The sequence below is a fragment of the Equus asinus genome, chromosome 13 (assembly GCF_041296235.1).
Source record: "Equus asinus isolate D_3611 breed Donkey chromosome 13, EquAss-T2T_v2, whole genome shotgun sequence".
NCBI lineage: Eukaryota > Metazoa > Chordata > Mammalia > Perissodactyla > Equidae > Equus > Equus asinus.
The window spans coordinates 48,626,310-48,649,659 of NC_091802.1; the positions used below are offsets into that span (position 1 = coordinate 48,626,310).

The following is a 23,350-nucleotide window of genomic DNA, read 5'->3' on the forward strand; positions in this document are numbered from 1 at the left end:
AGCGGGAGACAAGAGGTGTGAGTGCTCGATGGGACTCCCCTTCCACCGCCTGGGTCAGGGTGAGTTTCCAACACGCAGGGGACACTTTCTTTCTCAGGGAGAATAATGTGTTTCTTGTCTTAAGACTCATAACAAAAGGCACAGGAAACATCAAAAATGTGCACCAACACAAAGCATGTTAGAAAAGAGGCTGCCGACTGGTCTCCTCTCCATCCTGTTCTTAAATGAACTCAGCCCGGCCTCACTTCCCGGCTGTGGGAGGGAGTGGTGGGGCCGCAATTCCTCTCTGACAGCTCCTTGTACATGGGGGGGTCGCCCAACTTGGGGCCCATGAGTGGCTGAGAAAGCACGACAAAGGGTTTGCTTCAACTTGGTGATGGCTTCTCAGAAAACAGCCCTGCACAGTGGCACTTCCATTAGAAAAGACCCCTAACTCGTCCTGCCTGGGGGTGAGAAGTGGGAGAATGCTGAGAACAGTGACAGCAGCAGACACTTAGCCAGGCATTGTTCTCAGCACTTTTTGTATTTACTCATTTAATCCTCTCAACAACCCTATGAGGTTGGCTTTCATCACCCCCATTTTAGAGATGGAGAAACTGAGGTAGGGAGATGAGCTAAGAGACCCAAGGCCACACAGCTGGGAGGTGGTGGGGCTGAGATTCGAACCCAGGCAGCCTGACGCTTCACCACTACCCCGTGCTGCATCCTGGGAGTGACGAGGTAAGAGCTGTGTTGCCCAGCACGCGGGGGACAGGACAGTCCCTCTGAAGAGGGGGACAGCCCTTCCCCAAAGTTGGGAGGGGCCACGGTTCACCTGCCAGGAGGGGACCTAAGAGGTGAAAGCTTGGTCCTAATCCTTTTTGTTTTTTCACTCCCTTTCTTATTTCCTTTTCCAGCCACATCTGAGTTTTGCACCAGCACCTAGCTTTTCCTACATGTTGTGAAACACAGCCCCATAATATGTACATTATTTTTCCCTGGAATAAAAGTTTCCAACAGAATAACAAAGACAAAAACTTGTTGTAATGTCACGTCACACAGGCCAAAGGCGTTTGGGTCACAAGAAGGATCCGAGGACCCAAGTGTGAGTTTATTACATTAGAGTAGAGGTGTCCTCTGAAATAACAAGGTACAAGATGACAGGAGATTTATTTGCTTTTATGCAGAAGCTGTCAGGACATCCCAGAATGATCAAGAGGTGTCTGCTTACTCTGAGGACGTGGGATGTTGGTGCCCTAAGGGAAGAAATCGCCCGGGGGCTCAGTGTGTTCAAGTGTGGCCGACTTCTGAAGACGTTTCTCCAAAATGAACACACTGCATTGAATGACAGGGTTTTACAAAACAAACGACAGGAGGGCGGCAACAACAGGAGTCTTGAAAGGCGGAAATTTTCACACGATAGTTACCACACTCCGCAAGACTTGTGAAACCTCAAAGAATATTTCTTTCTTTCCCATTTCGAATAACTCTAGGTCACTAATCTCACCTTATCTAGAGATCAGAGACTTTAAAAACATTCCTTATTAGATGTTTTCTTTAGTCCAGTGTTTTTTAAAGAGTATTATGAGTTGATTCTAGCTTGTGGTAGAGGATGGGATCTCCTCGCAAATTCTTCACTCAAGTAGTATTTGAATTTTTAAATCTTCCAGTTGCTTCCAATATGAATACGCTGTAAGAATCTAGAGCTGATTTTAATTATTAACAAAGGCAATAATACACTGAGAGCACAGCTGGTCCATGGCCTTACCGAGCTCCCCCAAAGAGAGTGGTGTTGTCAGAAATGACAATAGACCAGATTTTTAAAATAATTTACATGCAAGTTGCAAAGTTCCATTGGATAGTTGGGGGATAGAATGGCTGATTAGTTAGAACAATTAAGCGGGTGAGGAAGAAATTAAAAAATGGGAAAAATGGAGTATAGTGAGTAGTATGAAGCCAGGCATTAAGAATGTCAGAACCATTTGATTTCAGCTCATGACATATTACACTACATCTTCCACATAAACGCACACACGTAGTGTAAGTACGCCATATTGATTGCATGCTAATGTAGATGTAGGCCTATATAAAACTGAAGATGAGTCTTCATACGTGACCAGAAACATATATTAACAGAAAGAAAGGAAAATGTGTTGTCAATTTAAAGATGCACTCTTTCTGTTCATTTGATGCTTTCAAAATAGACTTGAACTTATCTTTAATCATTCATAGGAGATTTCAATATTACCTTGGTAAAATTTTAAATGAGCCTAATCTGAAGAGAAGGAAGGACCGTATACTCTCTGGGTGATCAATACACAGCATTTTTCCTCACTGGGGGACCACGGCCATTTGGACAGGAGAGCACAGACTAAGACACAGGTAGGCACGAGTTTCAAGCTACCAGAACACACAGTGCATCGTTAAGTGGAGAGCATGGCTGGGGGCTCAGGCTTGGGAGCCACAAAAACCAGGAAGTTTTTGTGGAAGGAGGGGTGGAAGACGACCGAGTGCAGGGAGATCTACCTTTAAGAAGCGGACATGACATCCCTGTAAAAGACAGGAGAAGGAGAAAAACTGCTCGGTTAGTAGGGGAGATGTTAGAAATACAGGAAAACAGCACCATGAGAGAAATCAAGATCGAGTACCACACACCATAGGTTCCATTGACGATGCAGACAGAAAGCACGGGGCAGAGACAGTCAGCTCCAGACACAGCATGAGGGTCAGGGAGAGAAGGAAGTGACCCTTCAGATGGGCACTGCTCCAGGGGCTCAGCAGCTGCAGGTCTGATTTGGCCCTTGGAGGGGTAGAAACTCACTCTTCTTTGTACAAACGCTGAAAAGGCTAGTATCAAACCACACGGGGCCAAGACTCTTCTCTCTCGTTCCTGTGGTGTTTATGTGGCCAGACATGGTACCACGCCAACAGCTCCACTACGTTCATGTGTGTCTCTTTTGGTTTTGGCAAATCCATACGATGGAATAATGGGTATTTGGTTAATTCAATGTTTGAGGTAGTACACAGCTAGTTACCTGATACTTTTATACACAGGTTGCCATTATTCAATAAATTAGAATAAAGCCAAACTCGCTTACCATTAAAACTGTTTGTAAAAAAAGGTATTTTTTTTCTTGATGATTCAGAAGGCTCTTCAGTATCTTGAAGCGCCTAAGACAACTGGTGCAATATAAATTGGTCGGGCAGCTGGTTAACCAAGTTCTGGTTGATTGAACACCAGGTAACTAGGTTTTGCCCTTCAGCCACATCTCTTTTGATCTTTCAATTTCTGTCTTAAAAAAACCCATCATGACTGGATAATTTATTTTCTCAAGTACTCATGTGAGAAAAATAAGTTGAAACCATATTAACAGAGAATTCTATAGAAGCAGTCACAGGGTTAATCCTACACATTCATACAGCGTGTGAGTTAGCTTTTGGGAGAAAACTTGCAAGAGCGCTTGGTTTTCTGAACCTGAATTCCAGAGCCTGAAAGGGCCACAACATCCCTGAGCCTGAAGAGACAGGAGATCAGAAACAAACTGATGGTACTTGTACTTAGAAGGCTTTGTCTACAAAGATAGGAAACTGGTCAAACCACGAATTTTACATCTCTTTGAACGGGTATGGATAGACGACGTTCTTTTACATCTTATAATTGTGCTCCTTTAAATCTGTAATCACAAATCTATTTATAATTGTTCTTAAAATAGGCCATTTTGTTCCAATCCCCAAAACTCTATTTTAGGCTAGAGATCTTAATCCACATCAAGTTTAAAGGGAACTAAGAATCACAACAAAACATCCTTATTGGAATCCTGGTGTTGGAAAGAACCCTAGGGGAAATTTAATGCAGCTTTCTCCTGTACCTTTCTGATAGGGTTGTCCAATCTTTGCTTGAATACCTTTAAGTATAGAGGACTCTGGATGGGCTGAGGTACTCCGAGAAGTGCATGGCATGGCTTTAGAAGGGTCCTACCTCCAACTTCCATCTGCAGTAGGTCATCTGCTTCTGCTGGGAGACAAACATCCTCTAGCCGAGACACTAATGCAAATGCTGTGCAGCTTCACAGTTTTTTTTTTTTTAAGATTTTTATTTTTTTTATTTTTTCCTTTTTCTCCCCAAAGCCCCCCAGTACATAGTTGTATATTTCTCATTGTGGGTTCTTCTAGTTGTGGTATGTGGGACGCTGCCTCAGCGTGGTTTGATGAGCAGTGCCATGTCCGCGCCCAGGATTCGAACCAACGAAACACTGGGCCGCCTGCAGCGGAGCGCGCGAACTTAACCACTCGGCCACGGGGCCAGCCCCAGCTTCACAGCCTTCTAACAGCCCCTGGGCAGTTATTCTTTGAGTCAAATGGAGTCAAAGAACTATAAGCTGTTTTATGCTTTGACATGACAAACCACACTAAATCTCCTTTTGGAAAAAAAAATCCAAAGGAAAGGCTTACGAAGTGAATCAGCCAGACTCCCATATCCCCTCTCCACACGTCTGCAAGAGCTCCCAGAGGGAACGCATCCCGGACTGCAGGCCCGGGTGTTGCGGTGGGAGATAAGGGAGCAAAACATCTCAGCTCAAAGTGAAGATGTAAATGTCAGCTGTACTTGCTGCCTAAATGTTAACTACTTGGTTTTCAATTAAATGTTAAAGACATGACAGTCATTGACTTCGGGGAGTTCCTGAGCATCGGCACTCTGTGACCCCCACCTGGTTGGTTTGATGAGCTGGTAAGAGCCGCAGTCGCTGTACATCAAGGCAATGGTGTTAAAGGCAAAGAGACCTCATTCATAAAAAGAAAACCATCAACAAAACCAAAATAAAACACCCACAAACTGGGGGCTCAGTTTGGAAGGAGGGGTGGAAGAGGACCAAGTGCAGGGAGATCTACCTTTAAGAAGACAAACACCCCACTCATAAGTTCCTAGGCCTCATTTTGGGAGCCATCATTTTGAGTTCTCTGTGGTCCCAAGTCCTGGTTAATGCCATGTTATGCCAGGCGAGCCATAATCTTTCTAGCAGTGAGGTTGGATATGTGTCTTGAGAGCTGGACATACTGGTACCTGGACAAAGAACTGACTTGTGGCCTGAGTCAGACACGTGCTCATCTAGGTTAGCTACTGGACATGGGCTGAGAAGAAAGTTCTGCTTCTCCTCCAGTAAGAGTCAGGAATATTATCCACAGAGTGGAGATGAAGCAAAAGGCCTCATATCCCCTATTACTACTCAGCAGCACTCCTAAGAACAAGGTTCACGTCTTAACTCTCTATCCCCAGGGACTGTGCTTGACACAGAGTAGATGCAGCATTAACCAGCCCGAAATTTCCAGAACTAGCCATTTCTGGAACCACAGAGAGTGTGGAAAAGGCGCTGGTTCATCTCCAAGAGTGACCATATTCATCACGCATATGGGTTCTGCCCAACTGCTAAAGGGATTTGGGTATGTGAGGGGAGGAGACTCTGGGGGCTACAGAATGCCCTCTGCCCTGCAAGACCTCCACCGCCTCCCTGGATAAGTGGGCTCAGACCTCCTCCCCTTGGTTGTCAAGGAAAGCCAGGTGGAAGGTGGATTCCTAATGGGGCTTGATGTTTAGATTTCAAAGCATTTAGAGCAGGGCCCAAGGTTCTCACTCTGGAAACAGGAAGGTGACAAACCTTACAGGTGTGTCCAGCAAGTAAGAAGCCTTTAGTTTACAGAATGAGAATTCGGAGCAGCTTAAAAGGCTTGAGAATTATGTAAAGGTCTGGGGAGGATTTGAAGAGCTTGAGACAGAGGGAAGTGGAGGAGAAGGGAGAGCCTTTCCGAGGGAACATCAGCAAGTACTGAGATCATGAAAGAGCATGATATATGCAGGGGGGTGGGGAGCGGGAAACATCCGTGTCACAGGGAGGGGGACTGAAAGGGACAGGAAATGAGACAGAAGCATCATCCTAGACAGGAGATCTGGGTGCTGCTACCAACTAGCTTGACAAAGACTCTTCTGTGCTTTTGTTTTCCCATCAATAAAGATGATTTTAAACATCCCTCTCAGTTCTAATATTCTAGTATTCCACTATTCCAGGGGTCAGTAAACTTCTTCTGTAAAGGACCAGATAGCATATATTTTAGACTTTGTGGGCCACATAGTCTCCAGTCAATGACTCAACCTGGCCGTTGTAGTATGAAAGGAGCCATAGACAATAAATGAATGAATGAATGAATGAATGTGATTGTGTTAATAAAATTCTATCTTTTGTTAGTGCTATTGAGTTGATTCCCACTCTTAGTGACCCTGTGTACAGCAGAGCAGAGCCCCGTCCCATCTTTTGCGCCATCCTCTCACCTTTCAGCGCTGTATCAGACGGTGCTCTGCTGCTATTCATAGGGTTTTCATGGCCAATTATTTTTGGAAGTAGGTGGCCAGGTCCTTCTTCCTAGTCTGTCTGAGTCTGGAAGCTCTGCTAAAACCTGTCCACAATGGGTGACCCTGCTGGTATTTGAAATCCCAGTGGCACAGCTCTCGGCATCACAGCAACACACAGCTGCCACATTATGACAATCACCAGACAGGCGATGTGGTTCCCTGACCAGGAAATAAACCTAGGCTGTGGCAGTGAGAGCACAGAATCTTAACCACCAGACCACCAGGGCTGGCTAAAGTCTGTTTATGGACACTGAAATGTGAATCCGACCTAATTTTCAAGTGTCACAAAAATTACCCTTCTTTAATTTTTTTCAAGCATTTAAAAATATTAAAACCATTCTTAGCTCGTGACCTACACAAAAGCAGGAGGTTGGGTGCAGCAGGTGGTTGGGTGCAATCCCCACACTATTTAAAGTGAATAGTGGGGGTGATAGAGGCTGTCCTCACCACCTCCACAACCACCGGAAGATATGAATTTGTTTACTCATCAGTCAGTAGGTCACATGCTCTCAACTGGCATTTCTGAAACTTTAATCGGCACAAAAATCACCTGGGGATCTTGTTAAAATGCAGATTCTGACTCAGTAAAAGTCTAGGACGCTGTCTGAGCTTCTGCATTTTTATGAGCTCCCAGATGCTGCTGATGCTGCTGATCCACTACTATTCTCAGAGTTGCAAGGATCTGGAGCACCGGGATGGTCACCACTTTGTTTTTCAGGACACCCAAGGGGTTCAGAATCCTTAGGATTAACCCCTCTAGAGACCCCCAATCCTAATTCTTTGTAGGACATGTTCCTTGGGAAAAAGAGGAAACAGCATTATGTATTGTGTCAGCCTTATGCTAGGCTTTTCTCTTTTAGGGGATTTTGATGTCTTCTTAGGTGCTTGAGACAGAACCATAAAGACCTGTGTCAATGCTCACTTGCCATGTCTACGTTAGTGCCAAAGGACACTGTCTCTATTTTCCCTCCTTGCAATTCCTGGCGACAGAGGGAAGCATCCTTGGTACCCACTAATCCCTGTGGGTACCTGAGCCTGGGGACATGTGGATAGTGCTTCTAACATTTAACATGAGCTTGCCCTGTTTCTTCAACCAGCAACATTTACCCACAAGGCCACCTCCATCACTACAAACACAGGCTTTTTAAGTAATTTCAAGAATCCATTAGAATGGAACAGACAACCGGAATGTACAAGTTTCTTTGGTTTCCCAACAAAATCATTTCCATAAGATAAATTAAACTGAAAGCATGTTGCCAACGCTATAATATAAATGCATTTACCCTCCCTTACAGACTAATCAAAAATTCTGTGCAGCTGCTTTTAGAAGCTTTGAGTTTGCTCAGTTGAGTGGCAGCGTTAACCTCTGTTGACAATGATCTAATGAATGTATGAAAATGATTTCCAGCGCTAAACCTTGTCTTATTTCCATCTAAGATTTTGCTTCTAAGACAGAGCTGAAGCACAAAGATTAAAGTATCTTTTAACTGAAGTGCATTTTACAGTTTTTTTTTTCCCCCTTAACATCACACAATTCAGAAAGTAATTAAGTAGCTATTTAGGGACCAAAAAAAGCAGAATCCACATTGGGGCACATAGATTTTCTGTTTTGTGTCCAAAAGGTCACTGGAAAGTAGACAGGTTTCCATGGTAACAGTAGCAGGCCTGATCACATCAACAAATAGCTACAATTTATCTGAGGGTCTCCAATGAACTATTTTCTTTTCCCCATCCAGAGAAGAAGATTCTGAATTAGATAAAGGCTTCAAAGACAATGAAGGCTTCTGGAAAATCCAATTCAACAACAGTAAACATAAAAATGCTTGCTCACTCATTCCACAAATAACCTAGTAACAGAGTCTCATCTATGTTGATTTAAATACCTTAACTATAATAGTAATTGGATCATATTAACTTGATAATCAGTAATAGGGATAATTTCAAATGTTTCCCCAGAATAAATCGAGAGAGGGATCTATAGAGGGATATCTATGCGATCTTAAGGCAATCTGCAGAGTCTTGAGGGAGATTAGAAGTAGTTTCTGGAACTATATCACCAACCCCACAAACAGCTCATTCTAATGGGCCACGACCATCAATTTTATTTTGGCTTCTTTCGATTTAGACCCTGCTATAGTTCTGAATGGTCATAAAAACAAAAACTGTGAAGACATAGACGTTATATAATATTTTGACAGAAGCCATTGCTAATCCAGCTTAAAATTCTGACCAATGGACATTTTGTGGAATCTATTTGAACAAGTCTTTCAAATAAAATATTTCAGCCATGAAAGGTTAGTGTCACCTGTTTTCAAAATATCTGTTAAAATTAATGTAGCTCATGGGTTCCCAGCCCTTAGGTGACACATTCACTACAGTCCGAGAGGTAAAACAACTTTGTGTCTACAAGGCAGGGCCAGATGAGTCCTCTGAGCCTTCACTTCCACAGACCTCTGACCCTCTGCTCACAGCTTTCCCACTAACCAGAAAATCTCCATAGATTTCATTGTGACTTCTGGGGCTATTACTAGAAATGTGCATTATGAAATTACTAAGTAACTCAAACATTATCTAAGCTTTGCTACATCCTTGTCTCTAATACAGTTACAGTGTCCATGTAAAAAATATACTTATCTGAGCCCAGTAATAGGCCCAGAATCTTGAGGGAACCCACTTTCTGAAATCCCAGGTCTCTTGGAAATAAATGATTTATAAGCCCAGGGAAAACACATTAGAAAGTCACGGGTTTTGCAATTCAATCCCTATCCCAGAAGAAACCATTTTTCTTCAATGGGAGGAATGTTCTAGATTAGCCCTGTCCAATAGAAATACACTGTGAGCTACATATGTAAGTTTAAATTTCCTAGAACCTCGTTAAAAATATAAGAAACAAATGAAATTTTAAAAATATTATACTTAATACTAATATACAATATAAAAGTATATAACAAAGTAAAATAGATTAAATATACAATATATTTTACCCAATATATCCAAAATATTATTTCAATATACAATCAATACAAAAATTAATGAGATATTTTACACTCTTTTCTTTTTACTGAGTCTTTGGAATCTGGTGCACATTTTACACTTAAAGCACATTTCAAATTAGACTGGCCACATTTTAAGGGCTCAATAGACACATGTGGCTACCGAACTGGACAGTGCAGCCCTGCGGGATTTTCAAGGTAAGGGAAAATGCAGCTATTCACTCTTGGGAGGTTAGGATTATATGCTTATTTAGCCGACAGTGTAGTCAAACCATGAGAGATAGATAGGCTTGGGTCCTCTAGGCTGACCCATCCAACAGGCAGAAGAATTTCTGGCCTTCCTCAACCATCTGAAGAGAAAGGCTGGGCATGAAGTCAATTGCAAAGGATGATAATGGTCTATGATCGGGGAAAATGAGACTTATCACGAGGGGGTCAACTTGAGGTTCTGCAGAGCACAGATGGCTCATGGGGAGGTGTCAAGCCAAGGGTGGCATTAACAATCAGAGGGCAGGCAGAGCAGGGATGTCCCTCAGATGGGCCAAAGCTCCCAATCAGGTAAGCATTCAAGTTCAAACAACCTTGAAATGCCCCATGTGTGCCATACAGCATGGGAAACTGAGCCAAAGCAGACATGGGTGGGGAAACACCCATGTCTGCTGAAAACATCCTCGAGAGAGGAAAATCAGAGTTAAGCTCCAGAAAGCTGTGAATGTTGGGACAATCAATCCACTGGTGTAATCTCAGGAATGATTCCCCGACAAAATTTCTAACACTCAAAATAGGGCTCTGAAATGCTCTTACCTCTTGGCAGCAGCTCTCTTGCACGTGCATATACGTAGTCTCAGAGTTTATGTTTTCATAAATGTACATCAAAACCAAACTTAAGTACTGTCTAGTTCATATACTCAGCTAGGATACAAGTGAAAAAAGAGTCATAGCTAACATGTATGAGCAGCGACTATACGTCTAAGCAACTTAGATAAATGAACTGAATTAGTCCTCACAGCCAATCTATGCAGCGGGTGCTATTATCCCCACTTCACAAACAAGCAAACTCAAGATCAGAGAGTTTAAATACCCAAAGTCACCAGATAGTAAGTGGTAGAGCTGGGATGTGAAACCATGGCTAACTATTCCAAATTGTATATTCTTTCTAGAACACCATGCTGAAACATCGAGTAACTTGCCCAAGTTCACACGGCTGGGATATAGAAGAGCCAGGACCTGAGCAAGCAACCCCACAGGTAGGAATGAGTTCACTCAAGTCCACTTGTAGCCAAAAGTCATCAACACACAAATTAGAGATGGTGATTGTGACACTGGAGTAAAATGAGGGAATTTAGGTTTTATTTTGTTAAATTCTGAAATATGAAATGTGAAGGGAGAAGTGGTCTCCACCGACTCCGGAGCCCGTCTGCAGGTGCTGTCGGCCGGAGGGAGCCAGGTCCAGGGCTACGGTCATCAGCCCTTCTGGCTCAATTTCTCTATGGGCAACAGGACAGGGGAAGAAGGTCTTGCTTAGAATCAAATGCCCTAGGCACAAGGGGCCAAGTCTTAGGAGAAAGGCTGTGCATCAGCGGAGAAGGGGGTGGTAGAGGAGGGAATATGACCCTGGGAAGCCAGTGGCTGGCTCCAAAGGAAGGACTGGAAAGTGATCCTATAAATCACCTCAACTTTTCTCCTCCTCCCAAACCTCCTCCCATTTTCTTTCCTTGTTTCTTTTTTTCTAGTGAGGAAGATTGGCCCTGAGCTAACATCTGTGCCCACCTTCTTCTATTTTATATGTGGGATGCCTGCCTCAGCATGGCTTGATAAGCAGTGTATTGGTCTACACTCTGGATCAGAACCGGTGAACCCCGGGCCGTGGAAGCGGAGTGCGTGAACTTAACCACTACACTACCAGGCGAGCCCCATCCTCCTACCATTTTCTAGATTCTAGGACAACCCCAACTCTGGAGGTGGATTTGGCCCAAACGGCTCAGGGCAAGAACCAACTGACTGATAAACACAATGCAAAAATGCTCAAGCTCACAAATAACCATGGAAATGGACAAATGACAATTTGGAAACGTTTTAAATGAGGAAAAGATGTGGTCAGAAGATACCTTTTCTTCCAACTGGAAAGTTGAATGTCATGCATAATGCCCTAGGCATAGCTCAGGAGGTGAAAGATCAAAACAGCAACAGGGCACCAGTAATCAATCAACTGTGACATTTCTGTTGTTAATCTAATGAATCATTAACAGCTGCTATCCCTGTGGTTATACTTGGGTTTGTCTCGGTGCGATTATATCAAATGTCTTTCAGATGTGCTCCCTTCTGAGTCTCTAATGAGGACCCTAAACCAACCCACTCCACGGAGAGGTGTCAGTGCAGACCGGCTCCTCACCGCCAGGCTCTCGACTCCCCTGACGGCCACTGACACTGTTTCGTCCAGAGATTATCTGATCCTCAGCCAGCTACACAAAGTTCCCAATTCACACACATATTATGTTCCAGAAATCCATCTAAATGTAAATGAGGATATATTTTCTCATTAAAAAAAGTTACAAATGGTGATAAACTTCTCACCGATATGTCTCTATATCATAATATGGCTGGACTACAGGACAGAACATGCCCACTATTCGGAGCATGATTTCAACAGGAAAATTCATGTTTTTCTTTAGGGAAGCTCCAGAAGTGAAAAAAAAAAAATCTTTCTATAACCCAGTTTCTCCAGTGAAACATATTGATAATGATGACGATGATAACAGCAAATAACTATATAATAAGAATGCTTTTAGGATTTTTCTATCGACTACTTAATCTTTAAAACAATACTGTTAAGCAAACACTGCTACTGTTCCCACTTACAGTGAGGAACACACACAGGCAGGTCACGTGATTAATAAATGGCAGAACCAGGATTTGATTCTAGAGTCCATGGGCTAAACTAGGGACTGGTAAACAAAGGCCCATATGCCAATCTGATCTGCCGCCTGTTTTTGTCAGTAATGTTATATTAGAACACAACCACGTCCATTTGTCTGCATGTCGTCTGCTTTCTTGCTACAAGGGCAGAGGTGAGTCGTGACAGAGACCCCACAGCATGGGAAGCCTAAAGTATTTATTACGGGACCCTTGACAGAGAGTTTGCTGAGCAAAGGCTAAACCATCCTCTGCACCACCTCTAACAAAATGAACAAATATACAATTTATGCTTGTGAATCAGGGGCCACGTGCCTATCTGAAGACAAAAACAGGACAGGTTACAGGCCCACAGACACCCTGTCCATGAATTTGCAGTCAAGGTTCTGGCCTGTTGTGTCTTTTGGGCAAATGAACTGCTCTAGTGGGACAACGCATTTCAGAATAAGGTCATTTCCAACCATCCTAGGATTTTCCTTGGCTCCTAAGAGCTTCACTCACCAATGGTTCTGTTTCCCAAGATTCTAGAATCAACAATAAATTTGCAAGTTTTTCCATGCTATTGTCAGATGAACACTAATGCAGTGGCAAAGTTGTAAAGCTCGTTTGTTTTGGTTTTTCTTCCATCAGACTGAATGACTTTGATTTCTGGGGAAGGATTCGAAAACCACATTTGGTTAATGTTTTCTAGGAAACAGAGCTGGACACAGAAAGAATAACCCCTACAGACTAGATGTTGTAAGATCCCACTGAGTAATGTCTGGTCCTAAAAGGACCATCATGTTGCATTTGATCCAATCATGACCCACCATTGAACTTTAAATTAAAAAAAAAAAGTGCTCAGCTGACTCAAACTGTTACCAGAGGGTATAGGCACGTATCCATGGAAGAGTGGGTGGGGAAAGGACTAATATGATGGAAAGCCAGTCAGAATGGCAATGACAGGGAGAGAAAGGGCATAAAGAAGGGTTTGCAGACACTGGGAAACAACCATGCCATGTCTGGGAACCGAGAAGGAGGAAATGGTTGGGGTTAAGGGAAGCTCCCAAAATTGCACCCTGATCCAACTGGCACCCCATTTGGGAAGGCTGGCTGGCACCCAGAACGGCTCAAATGGACACAACCTTTCTGCCCTTGCACATTTGCTTCCCAGCAGTTTGGCAAGTGGGGAAATACTGCAACTTTCACATTTACAGACCTCAACAAGACACCATTATATGACTGAACTCCTGCCTAAAAGCAGATCTGAACATTCCATTTCAAATGCAGCACGACAGTTGTCATCAAATTCTTAGCATCTTCTTGACACCATCATGTAGTGGTTTTCTGCTGACTGTTTCTCTTGCAGTGTGTTTTACAAATGCTCTAAAGGAACAAGCTAATATAATTCCAGTAACATCTAGGAAATGCAAGCTGAAAGATATTTAAAGAAAAAGCTGGAATGTAGCTCATACAGATGCTCTGAGCCCAGAACCCTCCCCTCTGATGCCACTCGCCCTTGGGCTAGTGCTCCACTGCAAAGTCCACGGCTCTCCCAGGAAGAACAGTAACCAGCATGACACACGCACGGCCTCTAACCATCCTCTAGAGAGAAATGTGGCACTTCTGGCCTCAAGCCCTCTGGTCTGGTGTTTTTTTTTTGAGTTTGGAACTCTGACCTTTATAAAAGGCTGTACTCACTGCCCAGAAAAACAGGAAGGCTACTCACTAGGAAACCACAGAACCGAAGCATAAAAAGAGGGCCAATATTTCTCTACCAGCAAAGCTAAGTCTCAGACATCACCAAGAGTGACACCATATGATCCCCAAAAACGTTCCTCCCTCAGACGCGTTCCCTACCAGCAGGTCTTGACCCATTGATGGCTAATGACCTACACTACAGCGCAAAATTCAGTAAGGTTCTTTCTAGCTCCTCTGGTCTCTCCCCTGCCTGCGACATCTGAGGAATGCTGGCACACAGTGTCCTGAAACTCTCTCTAGAAGGATTCATCACTGATGGGGGTGGTGTGACCCTGGGGACGGGGCTCTAGGGAGAAGCCTTCTTGTCCAGTGCTCCAGGCTTCTGCCCTCAGCGGTGGGGTGGAGGTGGGAGTAGATAATGAAGCAAGTGAAGAAAGAAACAAATAGAAAAAGAGCTGTGCCTGGCTTCTTGGGAAAGAACCTCATTATTCTTATATATTTTATATATATATATATATATATATAAAATTTATTCATTTATCCTATATTTTTCAAGAACAGCGATTGTAAGCTGATTCTCACTGGCTGAATCCTACCTGTGTCTTAAAGCAATAGACGTGTGTTTGACCTACAGAGTTGTAAGTTTTAATTAGCTGTCAATATTAAAAGTAATCAGAATGTCATATAAAAATGTGGATTTTGGCTTTTCTTGAAGAACTGGAAGATACGACAGCACAGGACCCCCAGTCATGCAGGGCAATAATCAACTGGTGCTGAGTAGCGGTGGCTGCCGACTTCAGACAGGGCCTGTGCAGACCAGCTCATCCCAGGCCCCACTGCTCCCTACGGTCTCTTCAATTCTGCAGCCTACTATTAGGTGCTATTTATTTATATTATTTGTGACTCATTTCACTTATTTGTGCTCCTGTGGGCACCAAGGCTCCCAGCACTTGACCTGAAGTATTTGCCATCAACATCAACTTGAACCAAATATAAGCATAACGAAACATTTTTAGGTTTTACATCCTTTGGAATTCATTCTATCTGGATAGGACCTACATGGTTCTTGGGGACAAAATTTTATTTGGGAGAAGGAAACAACAGAAAGAGAAGAAAAATAAGCCCATCAGCATCCCATTAGTGTCAACATTTCCGTAACCATTCAGTGTCTACTGCACATACGTGTAAGTACATGTGTAATCTAGGTTAGGGGAATCCCAGGGAATCCTAACTAGCCTAAGAAAGATTCAAAAAGGAATTAACCAGCTACCCAGACTGAATCAGCTACGATATGAATCCTTCCAACAGCCAAAGTGCAGGTGATTAGAGAAATAGAAAAAAACTAAAAGTTGTGCCTTCGAACATAAGACAGGTGCTTAGAGAAAATAAGGTTCATTAAAAGCTGAGACATCTGGTAAGTAAAGAGAAGGAGGGATAGAGAGAAGAAGAAAGAGGGAAGTGAGGAGGAGAGAAGGAGAGCAGAAAAAGGAGGGAGAAAGATGACAAACAAACCCAGGACAGCAGGCAAATACAGACACCCAATGGGAAGAAGAGAAAGAGCTGGGTTTTTCTAAAGATGTGGAGCAAAAATTAAGACGCTGGCATGAAAGCTTAATTACACCCAAGTTAAGGCCAAAACAACATCCTCTCCTTTGAAGGAATACAGCCCTTCTTTCTAATGGGAATACTGCACTCAGAACCTTGCCTGTCTCCCCACGACATTCAGACCAATTTCTTACGCAGAAATCAACCAGGCTCATTTCTGGGATATTTCCAATTTCCATTCTTTAAATGATCCTGGACATAGAATGTCAACAGCTTGGGAAGGAAGGTGATTACACAGCATTTACCTTTTTAAATAAAGAAAAGATTAACATTTAAATTACTTTTTGCCTTTCAGCAGCGTGACCACAAAAATCTGGCCCTTCCTGAAGTTAAGCTTTCTAAATGAAAGGCGATTCCAGTCGTTCTGTTGGTATCCTCACCTCGAATTTCTGCCTGAGCTCCATGTTTCCTTCTTCGTCCCCTTCTGGAATGGGTACGTTGTAGTACTCACCTTCTTCTTGGTTGAGCAACTTGTACCTTTCAAAGACAAGGGAGAGAAGGGGAGTTAAGAGCTGTGTCTGCACCACCACAGGTTCAGCAACTTCTCTCCTTCACCCTCTATCCAGCTGTTCCTGAAATGCATCCTATGGGGAGACTAGAGCCAGATAACTATATATTCAACGGTCATTTCAGACTTAAACTGGCTCGTTTTCTGAATCTCCAAATGCTCTAACGTTTTGAGACCATTAACTCTTCGTTGATACAGACACATTCAACCTCCGAGGCTTCCTTACCATCCACTGGCCGGCATCTTCATCAGCTCCGAAACTCCAAAGGAAAGGGAGCCCATGAAGTCATTCCTGGTTGTTCGGTCCCAGTCCCAGATTTCTACAGAGAGTCGTCGGTCTTTGTCCGAAGGTTTTAATTTGCTGGAAAAGAACACACACACGCTGGGTTATCTTGATCATGATTTCTAGGGATACACCGCATGCTAATGCTAATGATCTGAGTCAGAGATTAAAAAAAAAAAATCAATTCTCTTCCCATGGCTCCCTACTGCCAACAGAGTTCTAGCCCCCTGGTAACCAGAGCTCTAGACTAGGGGTTAGCAAACTATGATCCACAGGCCAAATCTGGCCCACTGATTGTTTTTATAAATAAAGTTTTATTGCAACACAGCTGTGGCCATTTGTTTACATATTGTCTATGGCTGCTTTGATTCTAGAACAGCAGAGCTGTGTAGCTGCAACACAGACTATATGACCACAAAATCTAAAATATTTACTATCCAGCCCTTTACAGAGCATAGCTCGCTGGCCTCTGTTCTAGACAATAGAGAGCTACCTTTCTGGTTGTCCACAGATAAATAGCTTCCTATGTTCTAGGCTACAAAGTGGACTACTTGCTTGTGCTCAGCTGCACTCAGGGCTTTCTCACCACTGACTTATTTATGCCACTCTCTCCTCCCCTTACCTCCTTCCTTCTTTCCCTTCTACCATCTCCACCTCTGAAATCCTGGCCTCCTTCAAGTTCCATTTTAAATGTCACCTCCTCCAGGAAGTCTTCTCTGTTTAAAGGTGAGGAATCTTCCCATTTCAGTGGCAACAGCATCTTCCATGTTACTCACTTATTCCGTGTTTTAAAAATTATGATTTAAAGTTTTTCCTTACTCTCCCACAACCCTCAAAAGAACCTAAGTTCATCAAGAGGTGAGGCACATTTTATACTATCTGTAATCTAAGACAATTTTTTGTACAGAGTAGGTATAGATAATAATTTGGGGCCTGTATTACGTAATTCCTGGTAAAATAATACTATCTATCAAACAGGGCTGACAACAGCTACCTCCCTAGCAGAAGTCTGAGGAAAGTCTTAGGAATGAAGAAACGTTTAAAGACGTTTATAACAAGCCCAGCTCATTATCTCTAACGAGGTGGGCAGTTACACGGTGTGGAGGGAGGGAATTCAATCGAGAAGAGAGGACATAACTTACAAGGTAAAGGACTCATTCCACTGGGGGTTTAGTGTGGAGCGGATGGTTTTGGTTTTTTGTTTGCTTTCATTCTTGGGATCAGGAATAAGTTTCAGCTTCACATAAGGATCTGAAAGCCCATTTGGATCCATAGGAATTAGATTTTTTGCATCTCGTACTGTGAAGACAGAAGGAAGAAAGATCAAATGTTACAAAAAGAGAACTGACCCATATTGCCCAGTGTCCTGCATCAATACGGAGCTGAATGAAAGGGACGTCAGGATGGTGACTGACGGGAGAGGAGGTGAGGACCAAGAGCCTCTCACCCTCCACATGAGAAAAACTACCCACTGCCACCCGTGCCAGAGATAATGGGCACCATGTGGGCCCGTGCGGTCATGCCTTGAGTTTCAGCATTGGCCTGGACCAGCAGCATCTGTGACACCTGGGTGCCTGTTAGAAATGCAGACACCTGAGCCCCACCTCAAGCCTGCTGAAGCCGAATCTGCATTTTAACAAGATCCCCAGGTGCCAATGGCAGCCCTTCTCCAAGAGAACTGGTGTACCCTTCAACCCCACCCCAAGCAACCAGCTGACCTAGTTCACGGCATTGCACGCGTACTTGAACTCCTAGAAAGAGTCATCTCTTTTCTTTGTAAAGGCTGGTGTTTTCCAACCTGGCTGTACATTGGAATCACTTGGGAGGGGCTTTAAAAATCCCAAAGCTCAGGGGCTGGCCCAGTGGTGTAGCAGATAAATTGGCATGCTCTGCTTCGGGGGCCCGGGATTTGCCAGTTCGGATCCCGGGCACGGATCCATGCACCACTCATCAACCATGCGGTGGCAGGCGTCCCACATATAAAACAGAGGAAGATGGGCATGGACGTTAGCTCAGGGCCAGTCTTCCTCAGCAAAAAGAGGAGGATTGGCAGCAGATGTTACCTCAGGGCTAATCTTCCTCAAAAAAAAAAAAAAAATCCCAATGCTCAGAACTAAATTAGAATCTCTGAGGGATGTGGCCCAAGTATTGTTTTTTGTTGTTGTTTTTTGTGAGGAAGATTGGCCCTGAGCTAACATCTTTTGCCAATCTTCCTCTTTTCGCTTGAGGAAGACTGTCCCTGAGCTAACATCTGTACCAATTGTCCTCTATTTTGTATGTAGGATGCTGCCACAGCATGGCTTGATGAGTGGTGTGTAGGTCCACACCTGGGATCCGAACCCACAAACCCCGGGCCACTGAAGCGGAGCACGCGAGCTTAACCGCCGGCCACCATGCCGGCCCCCCAAGTATTGGGTTTTAAAAGCTCCCCAGGTGATTCTATTGTGCAGCAGGAGCAAGAGCCATTGATGTCCACAGCTGTAACGCAGAATATGCTCCACAGGTGTGCTATGGCCTTGCTATGGAATGTGCAGGTCCACGGACCAGCAGCACCTGGGACATCACCTGGGAGCTCATTATCCATGCAGAATCACAGGCCCTACCCCAAAATTACAAACTCAGAATCCTCGCTTTACCAAGATCCCCAGGTGACTCCAATGCACATTCCAGATTGAGAAGTACCCATCTGGCAATCAAATAGAGGAACGGCCATTTCACTCACAGAGGGAGGCATGCTCAGAGATGCAGCCGGCTTATTACAGTGGGAGTGGCTAAAGCCACTGCAAGCCAATGAAACAGGTCCCTATCCATCACTGTGATGAGAAGGGACTAAGGCCTGGGCCTGCCTCCCCCAAATGTCTTCCTCGCCATCTTCCAATGGCATCTTCCCCAATGTGGCTGAACTTTCCCACCATCAGGACCCTTAATTAGCCAGAAACCATGAGTACACATCTAACTGTGACTTGGCTCTCTAGCCTTGCGGCTCTCACAGTGTGGTCCCTGGACCAGCAGCACTGGTATCACCAACTGAGTCAGAAATCTGGGGGCAGGTCCAGTGATGTCTGCCAAGCTCCCAGGTGATCCTGATGCATAAGAGAGTTGGAGAACCACTGCTCTGGCCTATTAGTATAGATCCTCAGCATGATTTGGTGGTCAAATTAAGAATTTTGGAAGAATTTTAGAAGTGGGTGCTGGCGTGGGCAGGGAGAGAGGGGAGGATAGAAGGATGCTAAAGATGTTGGGTCTTAGGACACAAATGAGGGGGGTGCAGCCCAAAGAGTGGAAGTCACAGACAAGCATTGCCCCATACCAGTCTGGGGACACACTGATGCTGATGCCTGCTGGCCACCAGCCTTACATCCTCCTCGCCTGGAAGCCTCAGCACAAGAAGGTGACAGATGGGAACATATTCAAATGGTCTGAGGGGGGAGTGGGTCGACTCAGGTCTACCAGCCACAGAAGAGCTAAGCATATGTTCCTCATACTCCATTTAGGCTTTCCAGGGACTTTTTTTTCTCATGAGACAATATCTAACCTCACCCAGCTGTGAGTAGACAGAACATAAACAAGCATGCATGGGCTCTGCAGCTCAGCAGACCAGCTTTCAAATCCTACCTCCTTCACCACGTAACCTCAAGCACCAGGAAACTTAAGTTCATGAACCTCTGTTTCTTCATCTAGAAAAAGGAACAGGGGCATATTTCCAGTGGTATAGGATTGTTGGGAAGAATTAAATAATGTTTATAATGCACAATGATATACAGTTGGTGGCTTGGAATAAGAGGGAAAAAAAAGATTCCATCACTGGAGTCCCTACTAGGCCCCAGACACAGTGTTTCAAGCTCATCTCCACCAACCACAACTTCAAAATCTTCAAGGAGGTAGGAGGTCTCCAGGGGACCTGACCACCTTGGAATTCCCCCAGGCTCAGGCAGAAGGTTTTTAATGCAATACAGAAGGTCGAGTTTCCTAAAACAGCAACACAATTATCACCAAAGATGAAAAATTTGAGCGTCAAAATGGAACCCTCCTACAGGAATGGAAATAAGCCAAAGGTCTCTCTCCAATTAAGCACTGGAATGAGAATCACATACTTTTTAAAAGACAGAGAAAGTTCCAGAATGTCTAACACTGAGGCTCCATCCCAGATAAACTAATGAGGAACCATCAAGGCTGCCAAGAGTTCTGCCAGCTGCAGAACGATTGTGGGTGCTGGCTTTTTCATCTTCAATTTACAGTTCTGACAGCCAGCACACAGAAAATCACTTAAGGCTGATCTCTTCTGAATGGTGATGAGTTAAAATCTTGATGGAATTTAAAGCTGTGGGTTTCCTCCTGAGATGCTATCGTTTAAGCTGGAAATAAAGTTATCAATTGCAGATGTCAGCGAAGCAGACGGCGGGTCCAAATTTCAATTTCTTATTGCAGAGGAGAACCACCCGCCTGACGTGTGACTCACTGCGTGCCGGGACGCCTGAATCAGGACTGGGAACAACCAACCAAGGGTCCCATCTGCTCAAAAGGTGGGCTCTGCAGCCAGGCAGCCTGTGTTTGAATTCTGGCTCTGCCACTTCATGGTTGTATCACCCTGGGCAAGATACTTAACCCCCACTATGCCTCAGTTTCTTCATCTGGAAAGTCGCACCTCCCTGTGAGGGTTATATACGTTCATACACGTAAAGTGCTTGAATGGTGATAGGCGCACAGTAAGAGCCCAATAACAACTACTATCAGTGTTGTTAATACAACTTACTGGCAGAGAACACAATCCCAAAGGCTTAGATGTTCAGAAACTGGACTGACAGCTTATGAACTGGCAAGCAGACGCTGGGAAGAACAACGTAATGTGGAAATTTTCTAATGTGGTTGCAACTGCATGGTGTTAGCAATGTCTTAAACTAAGCAGCAGTGCTGGAGGGTGTCACTGACAGGAGCAGGTATAGGGAAGCTGGGAGAGGGGAAGCTAGGAAAGAGAAAAGAGCAAAACAAGTGGTGGGGCAGTGAGAAGAAGGGCTCGAGGCAGGAGAGAGAAAGAAGGGAAAAATGCAGTGAAGATGTGGGCTCAGAGGGTGTGAGGGTGCTCCCTCGCAGAGGTGCCCATGGGCTGGGTACATTAGGGCAGCAGTTGTCCACCTTAGCAGCACACTGCAAACACCTGGGTGTTTTAGTCAAATACAGATACCTGGGCCCCAGACCCAGAGTCCTTAATTGGTCCAGGCTGAGGCCCAGACATTAGCATCTTGTAAGCTTCAGTATTATGTGAAGCCATTCAATGCACCTAGCAGTCGTCCTCAAAGTGTGGTCCCTGGACCAGCATCACTGACATCATTTGAGGACTTAGATTCTTCTTCACATTTTGAAAAGAATTTACTCAGATTTTTTTTTTTTTAAAGATTTTAATTTTTCCTTTTTCTCCCCAAAGCCCCCGGTACATAGTTGTGTATTCTTCTAGTTGTGGCATGTGGGACGCTGCCTCAGTGTGGTCTGATGAGCAGTGCCATGTCCGCGCCCAGGATTCGAACTAACGAAACACTGGGCCGCCTGCTGCGGAGTGCGCGAACTTAACCACTCGGCCACGGGGCCAGCCCCAAATTTACTCAGATTTTAACACTTAACATTTAAAAATTTATCACTCTGGTACATAGAAAACCAAGTTGGTCTGCCATAAATAGAAAGTAATCACGAAAAAATTAATGCCACGAAAATCTGAGTGTTCCTTATTTCCAGCTGCTACAGTTGCCTGAGGCCTGCTCTCAGTTACAAAGGGGAAATCAACAGGCGTTCGAATGTTAAGGATATTCTAGTGCTAGATAGAGTCTTTCTCTATGTTACAACGAAGACTGGAAGAAAATTGAAAAGGGAATAACTTTCTCACCATGTAATTTAATGCTTTTTAATGTCAGTTCAGTACCTTCAGAAATCATCTAGTGTACGACCAAAAGTCATAGCCCATCAGCGGCCCCGCCCCACACGTGGGAAGCATGTTGGCAGGAATGACAATTCTGAGGCATTAAGGGCCTGGAATATTTTCAGTCTAAAAGTACCAGTAGGTCCAGGAACAGACCCAGCACAAGTCCCATGGGTCATTCCTTGTCTTTCATCTTCTACAAGAACCAAACTGTTTTGACTCACAGAATTAAGATGGGAAAAAAATCATGATACTTTGATAAAGTCTTGAGAATGAGCCTTTTTTGAGAGGTAAAGCTCTATCATGCCGGCTCAAGTTCTGAAAGGCAGACGGTCTCTAAACACAGCAGCACAGAAGCCACGCATTTCCTTTGCTCACTCAGCTGCAGCAGCGCCGACTGTGCTCCCCAGGGTCGGCCCAAAAGGGCCCAGGGCGCCACGGTGGGATGCACGGGGTAGTGACGCTTTTCCGTCGCCTCTCAGCAGCCTCTGTGAGACGGGCACATCTGCTGAAGAAATACATCTGTGCCATGGTATTGGCCATTTCAGAACGAAAGTCTGCTCTATAATTTGAGAACTTTAATAGAAATACAGAATACTAATTATATTACCAGCTTTTGGTTTCAGGTGCCTATTTTGAAATGATCAGCTGTCAAGCCCAGCACTGAGAAAAACCAGCCCAGGTTGAAAGGTTATATAATTTCCTGATAACGTAAGATGTCATTTCTGGACAAAATCTATTCAAATAAGATTATGAAGCTTGTGAAATCCCTCCCTGGTGCCCCAGAGATACCTGATCTGGGAGGCCAGGCGAGCTCAGAACACGGGAGTTTCGAATAAGTGTTTAGGCACATGGCTGTCTCACCATGAGCTCTGAGCAGCGGCCAGCCTTAGCTACGTCAAAGACGCCCCAGGGTAGATGGCATAGCCAACACTTAGGAATGAAGTCAGGGATTTTGCCAAGGGCCTGGTTGATGTGGGAAACACGGAGGTGTGGACGCTGGCAGGCAGGTGGGCAGGAAGAAACAGCTGCCATGCTTTCTTGGGGAGAGGCAAGCTATACCCACAGAAACTTGCAG

At 44.4% G+C, this 23,350-nt stretch overlaps 1 protein-coding gene across 3 annotated transcripts in view; it reads right to left on the bottom strand.

Annotated features, from left to right (window-relative positions):
* Positions 1-23,350, bottom strand: part of PRKCA (protein kinase C alpha) — a 405,570-nt gene that overhangs the window by 70,979 nt on the left and 311,241 nt on the right. For all 3 annotated transcript variants that reach the window (XM_044746178.2, XM_014848021.3, XM_070483469.1), the window contains 3 exons: positions 17,507-17,663; positions 16,308-16,442; positions 15,954-16,050 (listed from right to left, as the gene is read on the bottom strand). In XM_044746178.2, the coding sequence (XP_044602113.1) occupies positions 15,954-16,050; positions 16,308-16,442; positions 17,507-17,663 (389 nt within the window). The remainder of the gene's footprint in view (positions 1-15,953; positions 16,051-16,307; positions 16,443-17,506; positions 17,664-23,350) is intronic.